General features: G+C 41.5%; 1 protein-coding gene across 3 annotated transcripts in view; it reads right to left on the reverse strand.

Annotated features, from left to right (window-relative positions):
* The window catches only part of LOC124777989 (protein transport protein Sec31A), a 162,690-nt gene that overhangs the window by 93,417 nt on the left and 43,751 nt on the right, over positions 1-25,522 (reverse strand). For all 3 annotated transcript variants that reach the window (XM_047253557.1, XM_047253556.1, XM_047253555.1), the window contains exons 9-11: positions 20,133-20,258; positions 7,906-8,220; positions 4,609-4,695 (exon numbers count right to left, since the gene is read on the reverse strand). In XM_047253557.1, the coding sequence (XP_047109513.1) occupies positions 4,609-4,695; positions 7,906-8,220; positions 20,133-20,258 (528 nt within the window). The remainder of the gene's footprint in view (positions 1-4,608; positions 4,696-7,905; positions 8,221-20,132; positions 20,259-25,522) is intronic.

Consider the following 25,522-nt stretch of genomic DNA (forward strand, 5'->3'; position numbering starts at 1 on the left):
CCATGTCCATTGTGTATTCTGACGGACTTCAGCAATTCCAGCAGAACAATGCAACAACTCACACGTCCAGAGTTTCTACAGAGTGGCTCTAGGAACACTCTTCTGAGTAAACACTTCCGATGACCACCAGACTCCCCAGACATGAACATTATTGAGCATATCTGGGATGCCTTGCAGCCCGCTTTTTAGAAGAGATTTCCACCCCCTCATATTCTTACAGATTTATGGACAGCCCTGCAGGATTCATGGTGTCAGTTACCCCCAGCAATGCTTCAGACATTAGTCGAGCCCATGCCACAATGCCTGCAAACTCGCAGGGGCCCTATACGATATTAGGCACAGGTATACCAGTTTCTTTGGCTCTTCAGTGCATAATTCACTTGTGAACTCTCATTTTACAGCAACAGAGAGCACAAGTTTGTTTCCCCAAGTTGGATGTGATTAGTGTCTACAAAAAGGTTGAAGTAAGCTTTGTTTTGTTGAAATAGAGGGGGCCATCTTTTTACCAAACTGTGGATAACTCACACTGAAACATGGAGATACAGTGAATGGACTGGGATTATTTTCATCCTGTAATGATGCTGTTAGCACCTGGATTAAGTGAGTTATAGCCCGCCTCAATAAAGAATTAACTGCGTAGTTTTGCAAATGGAGGGACTGAAGCACATGGATCTGGGAAAATGATTAAGGTGGGTTTTAAAGTGGGACTATCTACATGAAGGAGAGTTCAAAGCAATGTCAAAGGGATTACAAAGATTGAGTAGATCCCAGAATACTATTTCTCTAGCTGATAGAATGATTTCATGTAATGTATCTGTTATTTCACAATAAGACTCACTCAAGTCATCTAGGAAGTTTCAGTACAGAAAGGGTATAAGGAAAGTGAAAGTAAACTTATTGAAAGCATCTGAATCAGAGTACACATTTAGTGTTAAGTCTAAGGTTACATGGGGGGAACAAATTAACACTGTGGAGGCAGCATTTCTCAAAAGTACAGCTAGTGCTGTTTATTTAGTGGACTTATGTGATGAGTACATAGTGTACAAAGTGTACATATCTCCATCAGATCAACATCAACAAACGTAGTATGGGTTATGGACAAATATCATTTTGCTCACAACAGACAATGAGTTCAGTGGTTCCAGAAAATTATGAAGTTTTGACTCACCATGAAATTAGACAATGAAGTGTTGACTGTTCTCCCCCCCCCCCCTCTCTCTCTCTCTCTCTCTCTCTCTCTCTCTCTCTCTCTCTCTCTCTCTCTCTCTCCGACCCCCCCCCCCCCCCCATTTAAGTTTCTCATAACAACAGAAAACAAATTCATTTTAAGAATAATTACATAGGTTACAAAAGGTTCACATTTCAGTCTTTTGTATGGAAATCTGCAAGAATTGTCCACTGAGTTATTTCTTATATTGATGGCACTTTTGTATAACTCACATTAAATTTCTTTTTTTATATGAGGTTTTATGTCAAAATATTATCACAAGCTTTATATACGAGAATCTTGAGAAAATTTGCATACATAAGGCTGTATTTAGGATGACAAGTTACTTTCGCATGTTCACCCCATAAGTATGCCAGATAGTGTAAGCTACCCATTAATTTTAAGTCCAAAATTGCCTATATCATGCTCCATGTCATCATGTGTCACTTTGCTTTGGGAAACAGTTCCCATTTGGGTGTTATAGCATTAGAAACTTGTATACTGTGTATGTCCATTCTATTGATTATTCGAATCCTGTCCACTGCTGTGTGTCACACTGCAACAAATTTCGGGCACTCAAAACATTGTTTGATTGTGTACTCCAAATTGCAATTTACACATGCAGTTAGCAGTTTTAACTGTATAGAGTAAAGCTTGGAGTTGGTTGTTATTGTCCAGTTTATCACTTTGTACATTGTTGATATGGTGCCTCCCGGTATTATTTTCATCACTAAATTTTCCCGCATGATTTTCCAATTGTGTGGCGATCTGAAACAGATCATAGCCTACCTCTCTTATGACACCAAGAAGCTCCTTACTTAACTGAGTCAACTGACCGTTGCCTTACTATACCTATCTCCAAAATTTTTTTTTTTTTTTTTGTTGGTGCCCTGTTCCAGTTTCACACATTTTGCCAGTAGATGAAGTAGACACTCCTCTTCTATCAAAAATATTGTTAATATTACTTTTACTCTCATACAAACAACCCTTATTACAAAGACCATTCAAACATAACTTACAGCCAAGATTTCATTAAATATATTTAGTGGTTGTTTTGAACATAGGACACAAGTTTATCATCTTCTCTCAATGTAGTTTCATTTCCAAATATATTGTTTTCTCTAAAGAACACCTGTAAATATGCTGAACTGAAAGTAAATGCTCACAGACATATGATAATCATTAGAAACACAAATTTGGACGAAGTACATTAATATGCAAGATGCGATAGAAAGTAAAAAAGAAAGAAATAAAGATTTAGTCAATTACAAGTCTAATGAGAAAGTGAACTCGCCAGAGTAAACAGGTCACACCAGTCAGCACAGATTATGAACCACTTTAACGTAATTGCAGTTTATTATTAATTATCTTTTATCTACATGAATCCCATTACCCCTTAGAACGGAAAACCCCAGATGGAATAACAAAAATGAAATGGAGTGCTATCACTACATAGAGGAGGCTTTGTGCAGCAGACAGGCACATTTAAAAGTCAACTTAGCTAGTCTAAGCTTGTAATTCTTCAGGCTTTCCCAGCAATCTAACGACATCTTGGGTTGTCGGGTGTTCTACCGGATATCAGCATCGTACTTGCATGATATTTCGGTAGCGTAACTCATTACCTTCATCAGGTGCGACCTGAGACTATCACTCGAGTGGACCTGGTCCAGTATTTATGCCTGTGGCCTTCCCCCTTCACCAGGCACTCCCTCTGAGGTCCGCGCACGCTCGCTGTGGTCTTCTGGAGCATTGCCGTTCCCTTTTCCATCCGCTGCAGTCCTGGGTGTTCTCTTTGTGGTGGGGAATGTCAAGGACGGCATGGGTTTACGGAAACAAGGGATTTATAATATACTTTGCCAATGTGGCATGTCCTACATTGGCTAGACAACAAGAACAGTAGATATCAAGTGCAAGGAACATCATCAGAGGCACACCCAATTAAGACAGGCAACAAAATTAGTCATTGCTGAAAACTGCCTAGAACTACGTCATGCCATGAATTATGAAGAAACCAAGTATCTAGCACAGACGCCCAGATTTTGGGACAGTGTTATAAAGGAGTCAATATAGATAAAAGTGACCGATAATCTCATGAACCATGACGCAGGGTACCAGCTACGTAGAGCCTGGGATCCTGCTCTGGAATTGCTGAAGAAGCAACGAGGACAGCTACAGCACTCCACAAATAGAAGAACTGAAGGTGTGAACATGGAGAACGATCCCCATACAGAGTTCCAGGTGCACCAGACCGAAGATGGAACACCCAGGGTCAGGACCGACAGGCGCGGACAGCAGAGGGAACATCTCAAACTGCAGTGGACCGAAAATGGAATGGTAACGCTCCAGCAGATCACAGTGAGTGGGAGAGGACGACAGGGGGAATGCCTGGTACCACAGACAGGATTCCAAATGCACCAGAACGAAGATGGAACACCCAGGAGAGTGTCTGGCAGGCGCGGACCACAAAGGGAACACCCAGGACTGCAGTGGATGGAAAAGAGAATGGCAATGCTCCAGAAGATCCACTCGAGTAGTAGTCTCAGGTTGCACCTGATGATGGTAACAAGTTACGCTACTGAAATATCGTGCAAGTACGACGCTGATGTCTAGTCTAAGCTTAGTTTACTTTTCAATGTACGGTACTTTAAATGTGACTGACTGTTAAGTGACTCCTCTACTTGGTATCATTTCACTGTTGATTATACAACTTACTACACTTAACACTGAAAAGAGTAAAATATTTACATGCTACTGGAATGAAATTTTCAACTCTGCAGCAGAGTGTGCACTGATATTAAACTTCCTGTCAGATTAAAACTGTGTGCCGGACCAAGACTCGAACTTGGGACCAATGCCTTTTGTGTGCAAGTGAAAGTTGCAAAGGTAGGAGATGAGGTACTGGCAGAAGTAAAGCTGTGAGGACGGGGTATGAATCGTGCTTGGAAAGCTCAGTTGGTAAAGCACTTGCCCGTGAAAGGCAAAGATCCCGAGTTCAAGTTTCAGTCCAGCACACAGTGTTAATCCACCAAGAAGTTTCACGTCAGTGCACACTCCACTGCAGAGTGAAAATTTCATTCAGGAAACACTGCCCAGGCTGTGGCGAAGCCATGTCTCTGCAATATCCTTTCTTCTCAGAGTGCTAGTTCCACCTTCCAAACTTCATACAAGCCCTTCTGCAAAACTTGCAGGAGATGAGGTGCTGGTGGAAGTAAAGCCATGAGGACAGGTTTTGAGCCATTCTTGGGTAGCTCAGTCAGTAGTGTACTCGCCCGCAAAAGGTATAGGTTCCGAGTTCGAGTCCTGGTCCAGCACACTATTTACATGCTACTGAAGAATAACTATGAAGAAGACCTTAATGAAATCCAGTTTTCATCTAACAAACAAAGTTGCATTATACTTACTTCTCGTCCAAGAGCTGCCATCCTGTCATTCAAGCCATCAAGCATCGGGCTGGATCTTGCATTAGCAGGTTTTCCAAATTTGCTAAGCTGCAACAAAATAATTATTTTCAGCACCTTTGTCTAAGCAGTTGCAAACGTACATGCACATTGTTTGTATGGACTTATAATACAACTAAAAACAGTCCTGGTGGCCTATTAAAATAAACTGTGTGTATTTCAGAATTCTAAAAATAACTTCTTAGTTGTTAAATAGAATAGGTGGAATAAGCATTTGTCTCATTATTTACAGAAGAAAGGTATTTCATGCCACATTCAAAGAAGTCTAGAAGCTTGAAGAACCATAAATACAGTTAGGTATCATTACAAGGTACAAATGCAACCTAATGTGATTAAAATAGTGTAATTATGTCAAAATCATTACACTTGTGCAATTTCGGAAGATGCAGGAAAATGGATTACAAGAACGTCATTCAAAAGCAGATAAATGGGTCTAGACTCCTACATTTAGTGAGTAAATATAAGCAAACAATTTAAATAATTTAAGAATAATAACAACTTGCCAAATAGCAAAGGCACTGAGTCATCTGAAAGCACATCAACAAGACCAAGAACTTTGCTAGCTTTTGGACAAATTTTTTTTCGAGCTATATGGTATACATATGGCCAAAAGCTATGAGCCTTTTGCCAACTCAACACATATGCTATTTAGTGAGCTGTTATCTTTATTCTTTAAATTATTCACAGTCCACCAGGAATTTCAATTACCATAAGAAACCAATTTTTTCTGTCAAAGTTATGGTATGCATTTCCCATCTGTTTTAGTAAATATTGATTTGACAATTTCTGAAGTAACATTCTGTAAAATACAAATATGGTATGGAAAGTTCTGATAGCACGTACATCATTCGGGAGTGAGGATAGCAGCTCGCTGAATAATAGACGCATAAAGACGTTGACAGGCATACAAAACAGAATGAAAATAGACAGCTCACATTCGGACAAATCGTGTGTGTGTGTGTGTGTGTGTGTGTGTGTGTGTGTGTGTGTGTGTGTGAGATTAATTGCATTCTGTAAAATATTCTGAACTGTTGCAAACAAACATGATAAGGATATCCCATTCTGAGAAGATGGGCATGTGCTACAAGGGCCATGTTCAGATCACACACAATACAGGTTCGGACACAGTTTTGTCAATATTTTTAACTCTTTGGCAAGAGAATTTATTTATTTATTTATTTATTTATTTATTTACCTTGCACACCTTAAGAGCTATGAGCATTTGTTCAGTTAGAAGAGATGTGCTCCACAGTAGTGAAGATGAACAAGTGCTCATATATCTCTTAACTCGATTTTGTTAAATTTCATCATAAAAGCACAGAAGGCTGAGAAATTCTTAACACCAAGCGTTCTAACTGAAAGCAATTTTCCTGCATGCACATATTTTATGCCAATTATGGTTTACCTTCATGAACACCTTTCTCTTCGTGGTTGATTTTGACACATACCACATGTGCTATAACACTATATGAAACATATTTTGTTGTCAGAAAGAGAGAAAAAGAAATATCTATGGCAGCTGTGTAATGTACATAAACTAGGAGTAGTCCCTATGAGGATATACAGAGATCATCTTTTTCATTGCATTTCGGAAGCCTCAAGTTATACAATTTAGATAGCTAAACTGAAAAAATACAATAAAAAGATTTTAATTGTGTAACATTTCTGGTCATTTTTTCATCTTAAAAAAAGAGTAATATATGTTGTGAGAAAAAACATATAGAATACAAAAAATACAATATGTACAGATGATCAAACATGTCTCATAAAAGTTCACAGATGCCTACGCTGATCTATAACTTTCACAACAGTTTATATCCTCTTGCCTAACAATAAAAAAATATTGTAAAAAGTGTGATCATAGTTGTGTGCTCTGAGTGTTACCTATACATTTAAATGCAGGCCTCATACCACTTGCCAACCACAACAGTTAGTGTGGGCTTTTCTAATGATGTACATTTGTGACATTAAAATGACCAATTCTTTGATTTCTTAGAAACTATTAGATTGCAGATCTGATAGGTATAAATAAAATTTCCTAATTGTTGTGTGTTCTAACAATTCCATCTGATCCAAAATTGATTGCATGTAATGGCACAGGCATTGTAACCTAAACATTTTCACAGGGGCAACTTTTGAGGGCTCATAAACTAGTATCTCACAAATGCTCAAAACTGATGGGTTGTAAGGTCCGGCCGGCTCCTCCTCGTTAATCAGAAACAGCAGAAAATAAGGTTGGCAAACATAGTAACTAAAATGGAATGTTCAAAATCTTTGGCTGTGAATATTGATGAGGAACTGAAATGGATGCCTTAAATTACAGTTTTTAAATAATTTGATGAAGGCTAGTGAGATAGAACGATAGAGAAGCTATCTGTGGTCTCCTAAGAAAGTCGTCCTCGATTTTGAATGTTCTAGCAAACCTAATTCAGGACAGCCAGATGAGGATTCGAAATAGACTATCTGATGACAAACTACACAGCTAACCCGTGTGCCATATCACCTTCTTTCAATTAACGTACCTGAGTAGAATAAAGAAATGAATACCACCCGTCAGTTAAACATGGGGTCCTGAAGAACCATCTAAAAATGCAGCAATGACAATCTGCACAGGTGCCTTTTTTCCTCTGACTTATTTTGTATCATGCTTTACAAATGTAGCCCAATATGTGGGATAAATCATTTGAATGGAAAAACTGTAGTTTCACACTAACTTCTGTATTTTTACCACTTCTGCCAAACTGCTTTACACTGATAACCTCTTCCTACTGTACAGTCATGATTTACAACATTTCATGTCAATAAGGACAGTTCCTTACTGACACTGTCTCTACCCCACTGTGTCACATTTAATTTACAAGTACTGATCATATTGTTGTCGCTGCAAACTATTTTTGATTTTCAAATATAAAATAACAAGGAGTGAACTAACAAAATCAACAATTAGTACAGCATTAGCATATTCAAAATAGAAACAAATTTTTAAAAAATTATGCACGAAAGTAACTTCCAAAATAAGGATAAAATTGGTATTAAAAACATTTACAAAACATTTAACTACAAATACATTTGGTGAAATGTCGATGTTTCCTTAATGCCTCTAATTTCACACAGCATCACAGCATGCAGGGGCACATGCTTCCATGTTTTCTAATGTTAATTCAAAAGCAATGGTAAATATATATGTTAGAAAATGCTTTCCTTGATGGAATATCAATGGAGTCAAAATATAACAGAAACCTTAACATTAAGTTCATCCGGCCTGAAACCGAGTAAGTCGAGAAACTCGGCCCTTGGGTTGCTCTCAAAACTAGCCCGAAGGAAGCTCCACACAGCCCTCTCATGTGCCGTGCTGCTGCTGGCCACTTTGGTCCTACAGTAGTCCACAAATTGCCCATACTGCAGAGCAGCCTCCAACTGGTTGGAACGAGCTACAATCTCTGGCTCTGTCACCACCCGGCACAGGTACACAACACGTGACTGTTGAACTGGCTGCTGCTGTTGCTGCTGGGCTGGAAGAGCTTCATTTGCAAATGTAACCAATTTACCTCCAAACTGAAACAGAAGTGCACCAAAAACAATAATTTTTTTCTATTTTACTCATACATGGTTATCTATGTACAACTTAAGTAAAGTATCAAATGTCTATTTTCAGTTATCTTAAAGTAATTCTTGATTTGTCATTCACAAATTTGGTAAGTATGGTCAACACTGCCTGATAGCTAAATTCCTAGGGAGTACACAGCAAATAACACTTAGTATAGGGCACATTATAGTTCTTTCATTTGTCATTTGTACTACAACAAATTATGAAGAAAATAATCACATTCTTCAGCTGCCCCCAAAAAAAAGGTTCAAATGGCTCTGAGCACTATGGGACTTAACAGCTGAGGTCATCAGTCCCCTAGAACTTAGAAATACTTAAACCTAACTAACCTAAGGATACCACACATATTCATGCATGAGGCAGGATTCGACCTGCGACAGTAGCAGTCGCACGGTTCCAGACTGACGCACCTAAACCGCTCGGGCATGGCAGCAGGCTTCAGCTAACAAATCAATCACTTATTTTCATGGTGTCAAAAATGAAACCACATTTAGATATGTTTTCTGCAGACAGAAATTGCTGTGTAGTTGCTCATGACTGTGTGTGTTATCAGCAAGATAAATATTCTCCTTGATACAGTACTAGTGAAGAAAACCACATCTCAGACAGATGACATTTTCACACTGAGCACCATACGTAGCCTGCTACTCTATTTTATGTCATTCACTACATAGTGCAGTGTAATATAGCATAGAACAAGTCACAGCAAAATGTTTCAATACTCATCAGGTGTGGTACTTCTCTACATTTGCTCAGATATTAACCACATAACAAATTTTACTGAAGAGGTAGGTTTTGCAATTGCCCTCACCACAAAAGAAAAAAAGAATCATTTAAAATCTGGCCTTATGAAATGTGTGTGCGAGAAACACCACTCAATGGTGGGTCCTCTACTCGAGAAAAATGAGATGGCAATTACCTATGGAGAGTCTGATGAAGGCCATTTCATCTCATCTCAGTGTTCAGGAGGGATAAATTCAGAATCAGATTCTGAAATCAATAACTGCAGCTTGTCACTGCTCCCAACTTAAAACTCACAATAAATCTGCAAATCAGCTTGTAAACTCACAACTGAACAAGCAAAGCCTGTACAATGAGGAGGAGGATGTGTTCAGAAGAACCATTCAATAAGCCATCCAAGGTTAAAATGACTAATAGCATCTCAGGCAAACTTCAGATTAAAAGAAAGGCATTTATCACGGGATATTTGAACAACAAAGTCTGTTTAAGTGCTTCTTGCTAGGTTCAGTTACCAAGAGCAGACGAAACCTCATGATCTCTCTAAAAGATATGAGGGGTACACATTTATTCTCCTCCTCCTCGATCTCCTCCTTTCTTCCTTACAGAAGCACACCCGAAACAAACATCTTTATTATGTCTTTTCCAAGATATTTGTCTATGCAGATGGTAACTTCAGCTGTTTCCCTCTGAATGAATCCATTGAACGAGACAGGAGAAAATGAACAGCCCTGTATCTTTAGCCTTCTTTAGTCTTTGCTAAAGAATTAATAATAAGGCAGGTATTGGTTCTCATGTGTCTACACCTCTTCTAAAGCCAAACTGGTTGTCCATGATGATACTGCATCTATCATGGCTTCAGTCCTCCCTAGAATGATAGATGTCAAGATCTTGGAGGTGTGAGTTACCAAACATGGCTGTATTACATGCACATTTATTTGCAGATGCCTTCTTTGGTACTGGCACTGTAAGAACTTTTTTTAAATTATATTGGGAGCTTCCTGGTTTTATACAACTTGTATGAGTTGGAACAGTTCTCCATGTAGCTGTTTTCCAGTAGCCTTCAAGATTTCTGCTGGTATATAATCAACCCCAGTAGCTTTCCCAGATTTTAACCGTCCATGACTGCAAGGTCACACTCTTTGCGCAAGTTATAATCTCCCTCTTCTTCCAGATCAACTTCCTCAGTGTTCTCCAGCAGTAGATCTTCATTATTTCCTGCATATCGATTTTCAAAGTATTATTGTCATCTTTGTACTGCATCTTTCTGCTCATATAATACAAGAGTAGTTCAATAAGACCTTAGAACATCCAAGAGACGCCACTCACAGTATCGAAATGATTTGGTGGTAATAAGCATCATCTGTTGCTTCAGGGCAAATGAAGTTGAAGCCGTATCCATCACTTAGTTTCATTGTTCCTATCAATTGAAGCAACAAGCTAGTGTTTATTTCTCAACATGGAAAAAGTGAGTTTCAAGCAGTAATTAAACATTTCTATTTACAAGAATTAACATTGAAAGAGGTCAAAACTGAGTTGGATGAAGTTCACGGCACATCAGCTCCTGTGTTTGTAACTATTTACAATTACATGGATGAGTTTAAATGTGGCCGCACATTCACAAAAGATGAACATTGTTCAGGACATACAGTGGAAGTTACCAGCCCCAAAACAGTTGACAACCTCTACAATATGGTTTTGCCTGATCAACAAATCAAAGTGCACGAAATAGTTAAGGCCACAGGCCTATGGCAAGGTACAGAGTTTTCAAATCTGCACAGAAAAATTTGGTGTGAGAAAAATCTCAGCAAGATGAGTGCAATATTAGCTCTCAGTGGAGATTAAATACAACCGTGCTTTCCACGCTGAGGGTTTTTTGAAACTTTTCCATCACAATCCTGCCAAGTTTCTATGTCAGTATGTAACTGTGGACAAAATATGGATACACTACTATACTCCAAAGACAAAGGTAGAATCAAAACAGTGGGTTTTTGGAGGCAAACAGGCTCCGATGAAAGCAAAGATGGGGAAATTGATCAAGCAAGGTGATGGCCACAGTTCAGAGGGATGCACACAGAATCATCCATGTCAATTACTTGAAAAAGGAACAAATAATAACTGGAGAGTTTAGTGCATCATTATTGCAAAGGTTGGGGTTAAACCATCCCCATTTGAAAAAGAAAATCATCATCTTCCATCATGACAATGTCCCAGTGCACAGCTGTACAGTTTTGATGGCAGTCACGTTGAACCGAGAGGTCACTGCCCACATATGCCTATTTTGCAGACCTTACAAGATCCTACTTTTGCAGATGGCTTAAAGAAGTTGCGACAATGCTTGGAAAATTGTACAGAGTTAAAATGAGTTTATGTTGAAATTTTTTTAAAAAATCCCAAAATAATCAGTTTTTCTATCTTTTTATATGAATTTACTGAATGACTCTCATACTATTCCATATTCATTTTGGACTCCACTGCATTTTATTCATCTACTTTCAGAGAAATGCGAAACTGATTTATAGGCACATTTCAGCTTCCCTACTTTAATTACTTCATTCACATTTTTTGCATTGATCCTCCAACACTTACAGGATCTATACATGGTAGCAGTTCACTATTTGCTTCAGTATCATCCCAACAAAGCTACTGAAGTTAACACTAAGATCTTGCTTCAGTTTTGTGATGGTTTCTTCCCAGAGTTGGGCAACTGATATGGTTAAATGAAGGTAACTAGAATTTTTCTTAAATTCTGTCATGAGGTGCCTTACCATGTTCTAAAAAGTCTTGCTATAACTGTATGTTGTGTGCTGACAACGCAGAATCCACCTCCAGCATGAAGGAGTAAGAGTTGTATGCTTGGGCCATGCTGAGCCAAAGTCTCAGGTGCCCTGCTCCATTCCCACCTGGCACTGATGGACTGTTAGATGTTGAATTGCTTTGGCAATAATTCCAGAAAAAATAGCCATTGCCTACTGCACTGTCCCCTAGGCGGGTCTGGGGACTGACATTCTACATTACAATGCTAATCTAATACCTTGCCTGAAATCTTAAGGGTGATTTCCAATACAACAGCAAACACACTATGCCACAATTCATTGATATCAACAACTCACATCCTTCCCTACATCTCAGCTACAGAGTGAGAATAAGGGTGAGAATTATGGTGGTTAGGCACTGTATAAGAATCATAAAAGAAGGTTGTATACATGGAAGAATCCTGGAGATACTAGAAGGTATCAGATAGATTATATAATGGTAAGACAGAGATTTAGGAACCAGGTTTTAAATTGTAAGACATTTCCAGGGGCAGATATGGACTCTGCCCACAATCTATTGGTTATGAACTGTAGATTAAAGCTGAAGAAACTGCACAAAGGTGGGAATTTAAGGAGGTGGGACCTGGATAAACTGACTAAACCAGAGGTTGTACAGAGTTCCAGGGAGAGCATAAGGGAACAACTGACAGGAATGTGGGAAAGAAGTACAGTAGAAGAAGGATGGATAGCTCTGAGGGATGAAATAGTGAAGGCAGCAAGGGATCAAGTAGGTAAAAAGATGAGGGCTAGTAGAAATCCTTGGGTAACAGAAGAGATATTGAATTTAATTGATGAAAGGAGAAAATATAAAAATGCAGTAAATGAAGCAGGCAAAAAGGAATACAAATGTCTCAAAAATGAGATTGACATGAAGTGCAAATTGGCTAGGCAGGGATGGCTAGAGGACAAATTTAAGGATGTAGAGGCTTATCTCACCAGGGGTAAGACAGATACCGCCTACAGGAAAATTAAAGAGACCTTTGGAGAAAAGAGAACCACTTGTATGAATATCAAGAGCTCAGATGGAAACCCAGTTCGAAGCAAAGAAGAGAAAGCAGAAAGGTGGAAGGAGTATATAGAGGGTCTATACAAGGGCGATGTACTTGAGGACAATATTATGGAAATGGAAGAGGATGAAGATGAAATGGGAGATATGATACTGCGCTAAGAGTTTGACAGAGCATTGAAAGACCTAAGTCGAAGCAAGGCCCCGGGAGTACACAACATTCCATTAGAACTACTGACAGCCATGGGAGAGCCAGTCCTGACAAGATGTATCTGGTGAGTAGGATGTATGAGACAGGCGAAATACCATCAGACTTCAAGAAGAATATAATAATTCCAATCCCAACGAAAGCAGTTGTTGACAGATGTGAAAATTACCGAAATATCAGTTTAATAAGTCACAGCTACAGAATACTAACACGAATTCTTTACAGACAAATGGAAAAACTGGTAGAAGCCGACCTCGGGGAAGGTCAGTTTGGATTCCGTAGAAATGTTGGAACACGTGAGGCAATACTGACCCTATGACTTATCTTAGAAAATAGATTAAGGACAGGCAAACCTACATTTCTAGCATTTGTAGACTTAGAGAAAGCTTTTGACAATGTTGACTGGACTACTCTCTATCAAATTCTGCAGGTGGCAGGGGTGAAATACAGGGAGCTAAAGGCCATTTACAATTTGTACAGAAACCAGATGGCAGTTATAAGAGTCGAGGGGCATGAAAGGGAAGCAGTGGTTGGGAAGGGAGTGAGACAGGGTTGTAGCCTCTCCCCGATGTTATTCAATCTGTATATTGAGCAAGCAGTAAAGGAAACAAAAGGAAAATTCGGAGTACGAATTAAAATCCATAGAGAAGAAATAAAAACTTTTGAGGTTTGCTGATGACATTGTAATTCTGTCAGAGACAGCAAAGGACTTGGAAGAGCAGTTGAACGGAATGGACAGTGTCTTGAAAGGAGGATATAAGATGAGCACCAACAAAAGCAAAACAAGGGTAATGGAATGTAGTCGAATTAAGTCGGGTGATGCTGAGGGAATTAGATTAGGAAATGAGACACTTAAAGTAGTAAAGGAGTTTTGCTATTTGGGGAATAAAGTAACTGATGATGGTCGAAGTAGAGAGGATATAAAATGTAGACTGGCAATGGCAAGGAAAGTGTTTCTGAAGAAGAAAAATTTGTTAACATTGAGTATAGATTTAAGTGTCAGGAAGTCATTTCTGAAAGTATTTGTATGGAGTGTAGCAATGTATGGAAGTGAAACATGGATGATAAATTTTTTGGACAAGAAGAGAATGGAAGCTTTCGAAATGTGGTGCTACAGAAGAAAGCTGAAGTTTAGATGGGTAGATCACATAACTAATGAGGAGGTATTGAATAGAATTGGGGAAAAGAGGAGTTTGTGGCACAACTTGACAAGAAGAAGGGACTGGTTGATAGAACATGTTCTGAGTCATCAAGGGATCACATATTTAGCATTTTAGGGCAGCGTGGAGGGTAAAAATCGTAGAGGGAGACCAAGAGATGAATACACTAAGCAGATTCAGAAGGATGTAGGTTGCAGTAAGTACTGGGAGATGAAGAAGCTTGCACAGGATAGAGTAGCATGGAGAGCTGCATCAAACCAGTCAAATTTTAGACTGGCCAAACTGGTAGGAGTTTCAATGTATAATACTGAGAACATGTCGATGCTCTCAAGCTCAACAACCCAAATAAATCAACCTTCACTGCTTACTTGGTCAAACACAGAAAACACAGAGATGAGCATTGAAGAATACTTAGAAATATTACATTTTGCAGAAAAAGGAGTACAAATTGATTTGTTAGAATAATTAGAAATTACAACCACACTCACTGTAAACCTGACCATGTCCTGAATGATCAACAAGAATAAAGAAACAAAATGTACCTCCAAAATTTCAAACCACTCATAATTTGAAGTGACAGAAAAAAAAATTATGGAGAAAATATTCTTCAGTGGCCATTACCAGCAGCTTTCAAACTTAAAAAATTAAGCGTATGGCTTTAAAATGATCTTACTACAAATAACTATCTTTGCAGTAGGTCCTTAAGTTTACCGTATCTGTACACATACATTCTTTGGCACATCAAATCACCAGCCAATGTAAACAAAGGTAGCTCTTCTTTTATATTTAGTTTATCTCATGGATTAGCATGGATCAAAACTGAGAATCAAACTTATCTCTTACATAACATGTAAAGGATATGGAGCACAGTCATAGATCAGGGAAGGAAGGAGAAGGAAATTATCCGTGCCCTTTCAAAGAAACCATCCAGGCATTTGCCTTTAGCAATTTTGGGAAACCACGGAAAACCTAAATCAGGAGGGCTGGATACGGGTTTGAACCATCGTCATCCGAAATGCGAGTCCAGTGTGCTAAACACTGCACTACCCCACTCAGTAGATGTAAAGGAGAGATTTTCATGAATTAAGTACAAGTTCACTGTACAGAGCTTATATACAATGTAAAACCATTTGTAAATTATGTAATCAATAAAACTTGGTTACACTTTAGGACACAATGTAAGCCTTGCCAAGAAATCAACACTACCATCTGACAATGGGCTCAGACCTGGAACTAGTAATGGTACAGTAAAATCATTTCCAAAAAAAGTTGTGGCCTGTTGCTGGATTTCCTACCATGTAATTCATGAAAACAGCTGTGGTGTTCTCTAACCATAATGGATAAAAATGTGTGAAAAGAAAATTAAGACTAAGAAGATGGAGGAAACAATGATAAAGATTGAAGAAAATGGGCCAAATGACATAACAATAATTCAAATTTTGCTGATGATGTCACACTATTGACCAACAGCATGGACGAGGCTATTCTACAGTATTGTAGCAAAAACCGGCTTGAGGGTCAACATACAGAAGACTGAGCTCATCACCAATATCAAGGAGGCTGCTTCTACAATCCCACTAGGAAACAATACTATCTGTAAAGTTCCTGCAGTCAAGTACTTGGGAGAATGGATCTCAGCAAGTGAGACCATAGAAGCCAGGTGCACTAAGTTAGAGGGGGCCTGTCATTCCTGTAAGAACATCTATACCTCCAAGTACCTATCCAAGAACATAAAGCTGAAGCACCACAATTCAATAATAAAACCCTCTGTACTCTATGCCTCTGAGTGCCTCTCTCGATGAATCGAAAGGGCCCACTCAGGAAACTATAACTTAAAGAGAGGAAGATCCTGAGGAGAATACTAGAACCCATAAGAGAGGAAGACGGTACCTACAGAATCAGGCAAAATAACGAGCTCTACGAAGATCAGGAAAACATAGTCACATGTATGAGGAAAAGGCGGCTGACCTTCTGTGAGCACATGACCCACCTGAATCATCCAGGTTCACCAACAGGACCCTCACAGTGACAAGTAGGGGGACAGCGTCCAAAGCCAAGTGCACCGTTTCTGTTAAATCGGACTTAGAGGAACTGCACATCCCATTAAAAAAACTGAGAACCAAACTCAATACTGGCAGGCCATCCTGCAGGTAGTCTTCCCACTGTCTCTCTCAAGCAAGAAGTGTACACGCACCACCAGGCCTAAGGGGACTGATGAGAGGAAGCAGGCTCACAGCCAGAAGATGAAGGCCAAGGAAAAGCAGAAAACCCTAGCTGAGAGTTAAGATGAACCCCATGGTCCCTAGTAGGCCAAAACAAAAAGAAAAGAAGTCATTGAAATTTACACAATCAAACCCTCCTACACAGATACAGAAGTATAAGACATGTATATAGTATTACTAGAAGTAGAATGAAAGTTCCATCGAGGATAAAACCATTAAAGACAGAGCACCAACTAACACTGCGCGAGAATCGAAGACCCAGTAGGCTTGTTCTCAATGGAATCATCCCAGAATTCACTGTAAGATATTTGGGAAATCATCGACATTCAGTCTGGGTGGATGAAAAGTAAAATGAAAGAAGAAGAAAAATAGATAGAAGGAGAATACAAACTCACAATCATGTGAGAAAAAAATGAAGCAGTGGGAAAAGATAAGAGATGGTTATACTCTGGAAGAACTTGCCCTTGGAAATCAAGGCATACTGGTATAACACTAGAGTATAGGAACAGCAACTGGCTATAAAAAATAGTAGCCAAGTGATGTTTAGTCGCTACATGGGTAAATATCAGACAACATATCCAAAGTACAGATGTACACTCGTAGGCCAACTCAACACTGAGGCTCACAGAGGCTTGGAGAGCATGTGACGCATTTCTGCATTGTCTACGTACACAAGTTGGTGACAGTGGAGCATAGCATCTTCAAGAAACAGACATTCAACTTCCGAGACACAAAGATGCTCTATTGTGCCAGGGCTTTCTGGGATTCTCTAATCACAGAAGCAGTAAAAATAAAGAGTGCATGACATGTGGCCAATCCTCTACCATTTGGAACTTCCACTTCAGAGTTTTTACCATTGGCCCTTCTAGTGTGATTCTGAGAGAAGGAAGATAAAACCCAAACCAGATAAATAGCAGCATCCAACAAGATCCAGACATTAGGTCAGATGAAAAGCAAGAAGCTTGTTGAAACTTCATTCTGAAATGAAGATATTACTCAGTTGTTATCCTTTGTTGGTCCTAGGGACTTCTGGATTTTTTTATACCTCTGGTAATGTGGCAATGATTTGTATATTTGCAACATGCCTTACATCAGCCAGTTCAAATACTGAAGGAAGGCAAAGGCATACCATCACCAATAAAGCATTGTGGCTTTTCAAATTGAGTGCTGAGAACAGCTTTAAATAGAAAGCACAATCACATGTTACGCTGATTCACATTTGATTTCAATCAATTCAAAACATATCACAAACTTTAAAAAAAGGTACTAATGATGGCATGCATCCGATCTGCAAATAATTTCAAAAAGGTCACAAATGAGGTACTACATTCCAATAGTAGCAAGTACGGAAACAAAAAATAGCTGGAAATCAATTAAGAAAGCCGTTAGGAAAACAGAAGACATGCCATTCTTACATAGCTGACAGTCTGCTAGTTGGTGCCTGTTTAACATTCCAAATACAAAACCAAGAGTTCAGATCCATAGCATGCTGTTGGTGGGATATGCGTGGTCAGCAGTGTTACATTTTGACAAATAAAGGTGATATGACTCTTGCCCTTTTGGCCACATCTCCTGCCCCCCCCCCCCCCCCCCTCCCCCCGCAATCCCACCCCAACCTTATCCTTTTCCGAGAACGGACCCTGTTACAATTTCCATTCATTCTCATTTGCTGTTTACTTTCCCTAGAGCATTGTTTTGTCTTTACACTAAGTCACTTTTTTCTTACTTTTGACTATTTGACACTTTTTCTATTAGTGCTTCTGCCTTAGGGCCCTACTAAAAACCTCTCTTTCTGCCACTTCTTATTCTGCTTGTGTGTTGGATATACATTTCTTTTAACTTCTCAGATCCAGTTTGTTGTCAATTTACTTTCCCAGAGATTCTCTTTCCTTGGCCTGTTTGCATTTATCATGTACAAAATAGGCTGTGTACAAATGTAGGCCATATCTAAACTTTTGACACAAGATTACAGTAAAAAGTAAATCTCAAATTTATGCCATACTACTACATTGACCTCCAATTACAAGGTATTACTACTAAGTACATGATGCAGACACTAAATTATGTTGGCACCCAACTTAACAATTGAGCAACTTCAAGTTATCAGCTATGAATTATGCAAAGGGGCATGGGAAATAGGAAGCTGAATGTAGATTTCATGTAGATGACCAAAACATTTGTCAGTGGTATACAACTGAAGAGATACACTAAATAGTTCAAAAAGTTGGTGTACATTGCGAGGGCAAAACTGCAAGTACCCAGGTGCGAAAAAAAAAGAATTTGCTTGATTCTGTAGTTCAAAACAGGAAATATGGGTATGCTGCCACAACTGAAATGATTCAAAATGAAGGCTCCAAAATAGCACATACCAGTACAATAAACATTTCACCAATGGTATTTAAAGTTTTGGATGGATGGGTCTGACACTTTATGCACCAAAATGACCTATCTGTTCATTGCAGAACTACAACTGCGCAAAACCTGCCTCAAGGTTACAAAAATATTTTCTTATCTTTCCAGTGTTATGTGGTGAGCTTTGATGCAGAAGTTATTTATATCTCGAAATAGGGAATTCAGACGAAGCACCACTGGTCTATTTTGATATGCCAAACAGCAGTAAACTAAGTAGCAGAGTATAGTGGGCAAATACATACATGTGGCACTGAAAAGCATACATGTGATGCTGAAAAGCACTGCCGCAGTGGTTTCTTTTTTCAAGGATAGTTACTGAATTTGCAAACAATATACAGGTTTTTCTGCTATTTTCTTCATATGTCTTTGATGGTTTATAAAAATAACTACAGTAACTTGCAATGGTATTAATTTCAACCCACAAGATAGGTGAACATGTTATTTTGCAATTGACAATTTATGATCTGAAAGGGGAAAAATCTATTATACGTCGTCCCATAATTTTTCGAGCCAAAATTTACGAAAAAAAGTGCTGCCTATATTCGCACAAATACTATGTCAGTCTTCTTTTCCTTGTTGGTTTGTATTTTGACATTTTGCAATTCCTCCTTAATTTTGCGGCTTCTTTGCTTCATGTTGGACCTAAAAGTTTCCATGTGATTCTTCTCTTTAACATTCCTAGTTTACCTAATGTACACTTCAGTAACAGGCATTCACTTGGGTAAAAGCATTCCATTTTCACAGTCATATTCCATACTCTCTTTCTCTTTGTGTATCTGTTTTCTTGAATTCTTTCTCCTAGATGTCTGAACAGTGCCTGTCTATTTGACATACGTCTCTCTGTAAAAATGTTGGTGTAATTTTATGTAAAGGATAATTTGGTTTTCTCCTTACTTTCTAATAAGTGTAATGTACCAGAGCCATTACTTTGGCCATTTTATGAATGACAAGAAGAGTTATTCCTTCTCATGAATGCATATGCCTATCACTTGATAATGAATATAGTGCACAAAATAGTCACAGTTCACGATAAAGTTTACAACTTGGCCAGAAAGATCATAAATCCATATTTTATGGCTGCAGTATTCATAATGGATAAATCATTTCAAAAACTGAGCAAAATTGGTAAATGAAATACAAGGGAGTGTTTGTAGCTCATATACAACATCAGGGAGAGCTTGATATATTATCTCATTAAGTGGCTAGCTGTGGTCAGAGTATCCTGGAGAAGAACCATACCACACACAGAATTTAATGATGAAATCAATTACAAATGGTGATCTATCCATATGACTTACCCCAAAAGAAGCACCCACAGGTCTTCTCAGCCATTTTGGCGGTTTTCGTAAGTCAACAGTGACTTGCTGCTGAGCTGGCACTGGCGCCTGAACATATGCGTCCATCCCTGGAAATGAGTCTGCTATCTGTAAGAGAATACACAGCTTTATAAATGTAATTTCTCAGTGCTACACAAAGCCACTACAGACAACCTTCAAAATCAGTCAGGCATTTTTTTCTGTAATTATGAGAGTTGGAAGACTGCCTTAGCTTACCCATAACAGTACATTTAAAAAATGGTTTGTCTCTTATATTTAACTGTGTGTTTTTTTTTTTTTTGTGGTTTTAGGGCGCACAACTTCAATGGTCATTAGCGCCCTGACTACGTTAAGAATGCACCGCAAGGCACAAGTTTAAAACAACAACTAAAAGGGAAAACACGATAAAAGACAGACTGACAGGCATAGGATTAAAAAACAGCATCATCTAATGTCCTTAGAGAGGTTTGTCAAATTGATAAAACGAAGAACGCGAGCAGCTGCTCGTGGGTCATCCACTAAAATGGCATCTAGAGTACATGGCAGGTTAAGATCTAGACGCAGTGTGTTAAAATCCGGACAGGACATTAAAATGTGGCGGACCATCAGCAATTGCCCACATGGGCAGAACGGCGCCGGTGCAGCCGTCAGCAGATGGCAATGGCTGAACCGGCAGTGTCCAATGCGTAACCGGGCCAAAACGGCCTCCTCCCGCCGAGAAGGGCGGGAGGAGGACGTCCAAGCCGCGGGAAGAGGTTTCAAGGCCCGAAGCTTCTTGTCTGTAAGTGCAGCCCAATCGGCATGCCACAGCGATAAAATGCGCTGACAAATTACCCTGCTACAATCCGATGAAGGGACACAACAAAAAGATGTCCGAGGCTGGAGGACCGCAGCCTTGGCCGCGGCATCTGCAGCTTCGTTCCCAGGGATACCGACATGGCCAGGGACCCACATAAAGCTAACCGGAGAACCGACGTCCACCAGCTGCTGAAGAGAGCGTTGGATCCGGTGCACGAAAGGGTGAACCGGATACGGATCACTGAGGCTCTGGATGGCGCTCAGGGAATCGGAGCAGATGACATAAGCAGAATGTCGGTGGCAGCAGATGTAAAGAACAGCCTGGTAGAGGGCAAAGAGCTCAGCTGTGAAGACCGAACAATGGCCATGGAGCCGGTATTTGAAACTTTGTGCCCCGACAATAAAAGAACACCCGACCCCGTCATTGGTCATTGAGCCATCTGTATAAATGAAGGTCATATTGATGAACTTCGAACGAAGTTCAACAAAACGGGAGTGGTAGACCGAACCGGGGGTAACCTCTTTTGGGAGCAAGCTGAGGTCAAGGTGAACGCGGACCTGAGCCTGGAGCCAAGGTGGCGTGTGGCTCTCGCCCACTCGAAAGGTTGCAGGGAGTGAAAAATTAAGGTGTTGAAGGAGGCGACGAAAGCGAACTCCAGGGGGTAGCAGGGCAGAGACATACAACCCGTATTGACGGTCGAGAGAGTCGTCAAAAAAGGAACGATAAGACGGGTGGTCGGGCATTGACAGTAGCCGACAGGCATACCGACAAAGCAGTATATCGCGCCGGTAGGTGAGTGGCAATTCACCAGCGTCAGCATGAAGACTCTCCACGGGACTAGTACAAAACGCTCCGATCGCAAGTCGTAAACCCCGATGTTGTATGGAGTTGAGGCAGCGTAAGATGGATGGCCGTGCAGTGGAGTATACGAAGCTCCCATAATCCAGCTTGAGCAGACGATCGACCGATATAGACGAAGCAGGACGGTTCGATCCGCTCCCCACGACATACCACTAAGAACACGGAGGACATTTAAAGAACGGGTACAACGGGCAGCCAAATATGACACATGTGGAGACCAGCTAAGTTTCCTGTCCAATGTAAGACCTAAAAATTTTGTTGTCTCCACGATTGGGAGAGCAACGGGACCGAGTCGTAAGGACGGTGGGAGAAACTCTTTGTAGCGCCAGAAGTTAATACAGACCGTCTTCTCGGCAGAAAAACGGAAGCCATTGGCGACACTCCAGGAGTAAAGACGGTCAAGAGAATGCTGAAGACAGCGCTCCAGGACACGTGTACACTGCGCGCTGCAATAGATGGTAAAATCGTCCACGAAAAGGGAGCCTGATACATCAGCTGGGAGGCAATCCATTATTGGATTGATCGTGATGGCGAAGAGAGCGACACTCAAAACTGAGCCCTGTGGCACCCCATTCTCCTGGCGAAAGGTGTCTGACAGGACAGAACCCACACGTACCCTGAACTGTCGATCCATTAAAAAGGAACGAATAAAAAGAGAGAGGCGACCGCGAAGGCCCCATGTATGCATGGTGCGGAGAATGCCCGCCCTCCAACAGGTGTAGTAAGCCTTCTCCAAATCAAAGAACACAGCCGCGGTCGGGCGCTTCTGCAAGAAGTTATTCATAATGAAGGTCGACAAGGTAACCAGATGGTCAACAGCAGAGCGGCGCCTACGAAATCCACATTGTACATTGGTAATTAGGCGTCGAGACTCGAGCAGCCAAACCAATTGAGAGTTAACCATTCGCTCCATCACTTTACAGACACAGCTGGTAAGCGAGATGGGTCGATAACTGGAAGGCAAGTGCTTGTCCTTCCCCGGCTTAGCAATCGGGACAACAATAGACTCGCGCCAGCATGCGGGAACATGTCCCTCAATCCAGATGCGATTGTAAGTACGAAGAAGAAAACCTTTACCCGCAGGAGAAAGGTTCTTCAGCATCTGAATATGAATAGAATCAGGCCCTGGAGCGGAGGACCGTGATCGGCCAAGTGCGTTTTCAAGTTCCCGCATGGTGAATGGGGCATTATAACTTTCACGATTCGAGGAGCGGAAGTTAGGTGGCCTAGCCTCCTCTGCCTGTTTGCGGGGGAGGAAGGCAGGGTGGTAATGAGCGGAGCTCGAAACCTCGGCGAAAAAGCGGCCGAAGGCATTGGAGACATCCTCAGGGGCCACAAGGACGTCATTCGCGACCGTCAAGCCAGAAACTGGTGAGTGGACCTTAGTGCCAGATAGCCGGCGCAGGCTACCCCAGACAACAGAAGAAGGAGTAAAACTGTTGAAGGTGCTTGTGAAAGCAGCCCAGCTGGCTTTCTCGCTTTCTTTAATAATACGACGACACTGTGCACGTAATCGTTTATAATTGATACAATTCGCCACTGTAGTGTGGCGTTTAAAGGTGCGTAAAGCACGTCGACGAGCACGTAAAGCGTCTACATGCTGCGGTCCACCAGGGGACCGGTACACGACGTGGAGAAGAAGTAGGGTGAGGGATGGAATATTCAGCAGCAGCGAGAATGACTTCCGTGAGGTGTGCGACCTGACGATCGCAGCTTGTGAAGGTTTGATCCTGAAAGGTCGCCCTGGAAGAGAAGAGCCCCCAGTCTGCTTTGGAGATGGTCCAACTAGATGAGCACGGAGAGGGGGTATGCTGCAGGAGATGGATAACACATGGGAAGTGGTCGCTCGAATGTGTATCAGAAAGTGCATACCACTCAAACCGGCGTGCAAGTTGGGGAGTACATATAGAGAGGTCTAAATGGGAATAGGTGTGAGATGTGTCCGAAAGAAAAGTAGGGGCGCCAGTATTGAGGCAGACAAGATTGAGCTGGTTGAAAAGGTCAGCTAACAGGGAGCCCCTCGGGCAGGATGCTGGAGAGCCCCAAAGGGGATGGTGGGCATTGAAGTCGCCAGTTAACAAAAATGGTGCAGGTAGCTGAGCAATAAGTTGCATCATGTCTGCCCTGGTAACGGCAGATGACGATGGAGTGTAAACGGTACAAATGGAAAATGTAAAAGTGGGGAGAGTAATGCGGATGGCAACTGCCTGCAGGCCGGTGTGCAACGTGATGGGATCGTAGTAAATATCATCCCGGACCAGCAACATAACCCCTCCATGAGACGGGATACCTACCACAGGGGGTAGGTCAAAACACACAGAGGTGTAGTGTGCCAAGACAATTTGATTGCATGGGCATAGCTTCGTTTCCTGGAGGGCTACGACGAGCGGACGGTGCAAGCAGAGCAGCAACTTCAAGTCCTCTCGGTTGGAGCGAATGCTGCGAATATGCCAGTGAATAAGTGCCATCGTAAGAAGAAAAGGAAGATGAAAGAAGGGGTCACCTCGAAGGCCGCTGAGGGCCTGGCTTCGAGCGAGCACTGCCGCCGCTATCAGTAGGCGGACAGTCATCGTCCATTGGGTCTATAGGTTCATCGGCCATCTTGGGAAGATGGCCGGGAGGGGGAGCTTCCTCCGCCGGTGAACGGCCAGATGTTCGGCTACCAGCGGTGCGGCCAGGCGAAACGGATGACGGCCTGGGGCGGCAACTGCTGGGTGGCGCAGGAGAAGAAATGCGCCGTGGCGGAGAAGGAGAACTGTGCTTCCTATGAGCCTTCTTGGAAGGACGTTTGGTGGAAGTACCGGTCGAAGGCTGGGTGGTCAAGGTACGTAGGAAGTCTGCATGGGACAGTTCCTTCTTGAAGGCCCGTGCATCAGACTTCTGGGTCTTCGTCTTAGCAGAAGCTGATGAAGGGGCTGGTGTCTGTGGGGTGATGGGATGAAGAGGAGACGTCGACCGCGCGATCTTAGCACTGGCCGAACGGACGACCGTGGTGCTGAAGGTCAGATCGCAAGTCTGGGTTGCCACCTCCCTGGTAGTCTGAGGAGAGGCGAGGACAGTACTGTATTTCCCCGCTGGGAGCAGCGTGGGCTTCCTACTAGCCAATAGCTTGCGAGCAGCCAAGGTGGACACTTTCTCTTTGACCCGAATTTCTTGGATACAGCGTTCTTCCTTATAGACAGGACAGTCGCGGGAGGATGCGGCATGGTCACCCTGACAGTTCACACAACGAGGAGACGGAGGTGGACAGTCACCCTCATGGGCATCCCTGCCACAAGTGACACATTTAGCTGCATTGGAACAAGACTGTCGAGTGTGATTGAAACGCTGACACTGGTAGCAGCGCGTAGGTGTCGGGACATAGGGGCGAACAGAAATAACCTCGTAGCCCGCCTTGATGCGCGATGGCAGCTTAACACTATCGAAGGTCAAGAAAAGTGTCCGGGTCGGTACAAGGTCATTGTTGACCTTTTTCATGACCCTATGGACAGCCGTCACGCCCTGCTCAGCGAGGAAAGATTGAATCTCCTCGTCAGTCAATCCGTCGAGGGAGCTAGTATAGACTACACCACGAGACGAATTCAAAGTTCGGTGAGCCTCCACCCGGACAGGGAACGTGTACAGGAGTGTGGCCCGAAGCAGTTTTTGTGCCTGAAAGGCGCTCTCAGTTTCTAGTAATAAGGTACCGTTACGCAACCTGGTACAAGATTTT

The sequence above is a fragment of the Schistocerca piceifrons genome, chromosome 2 (genome assembly GCF_021461385.2).
Source record: "Schistocerca piceifrons isolate TAMUIC-IGC-003096 chromosome 2, iqSchPice1.1, whole genome shotgun sequence".
NCBI lineage: Eukaryota > Metazoa > Arthropoda > Insecta > Orthoptera > Acrididae > Schistocerca > Schistocerca piceifrons.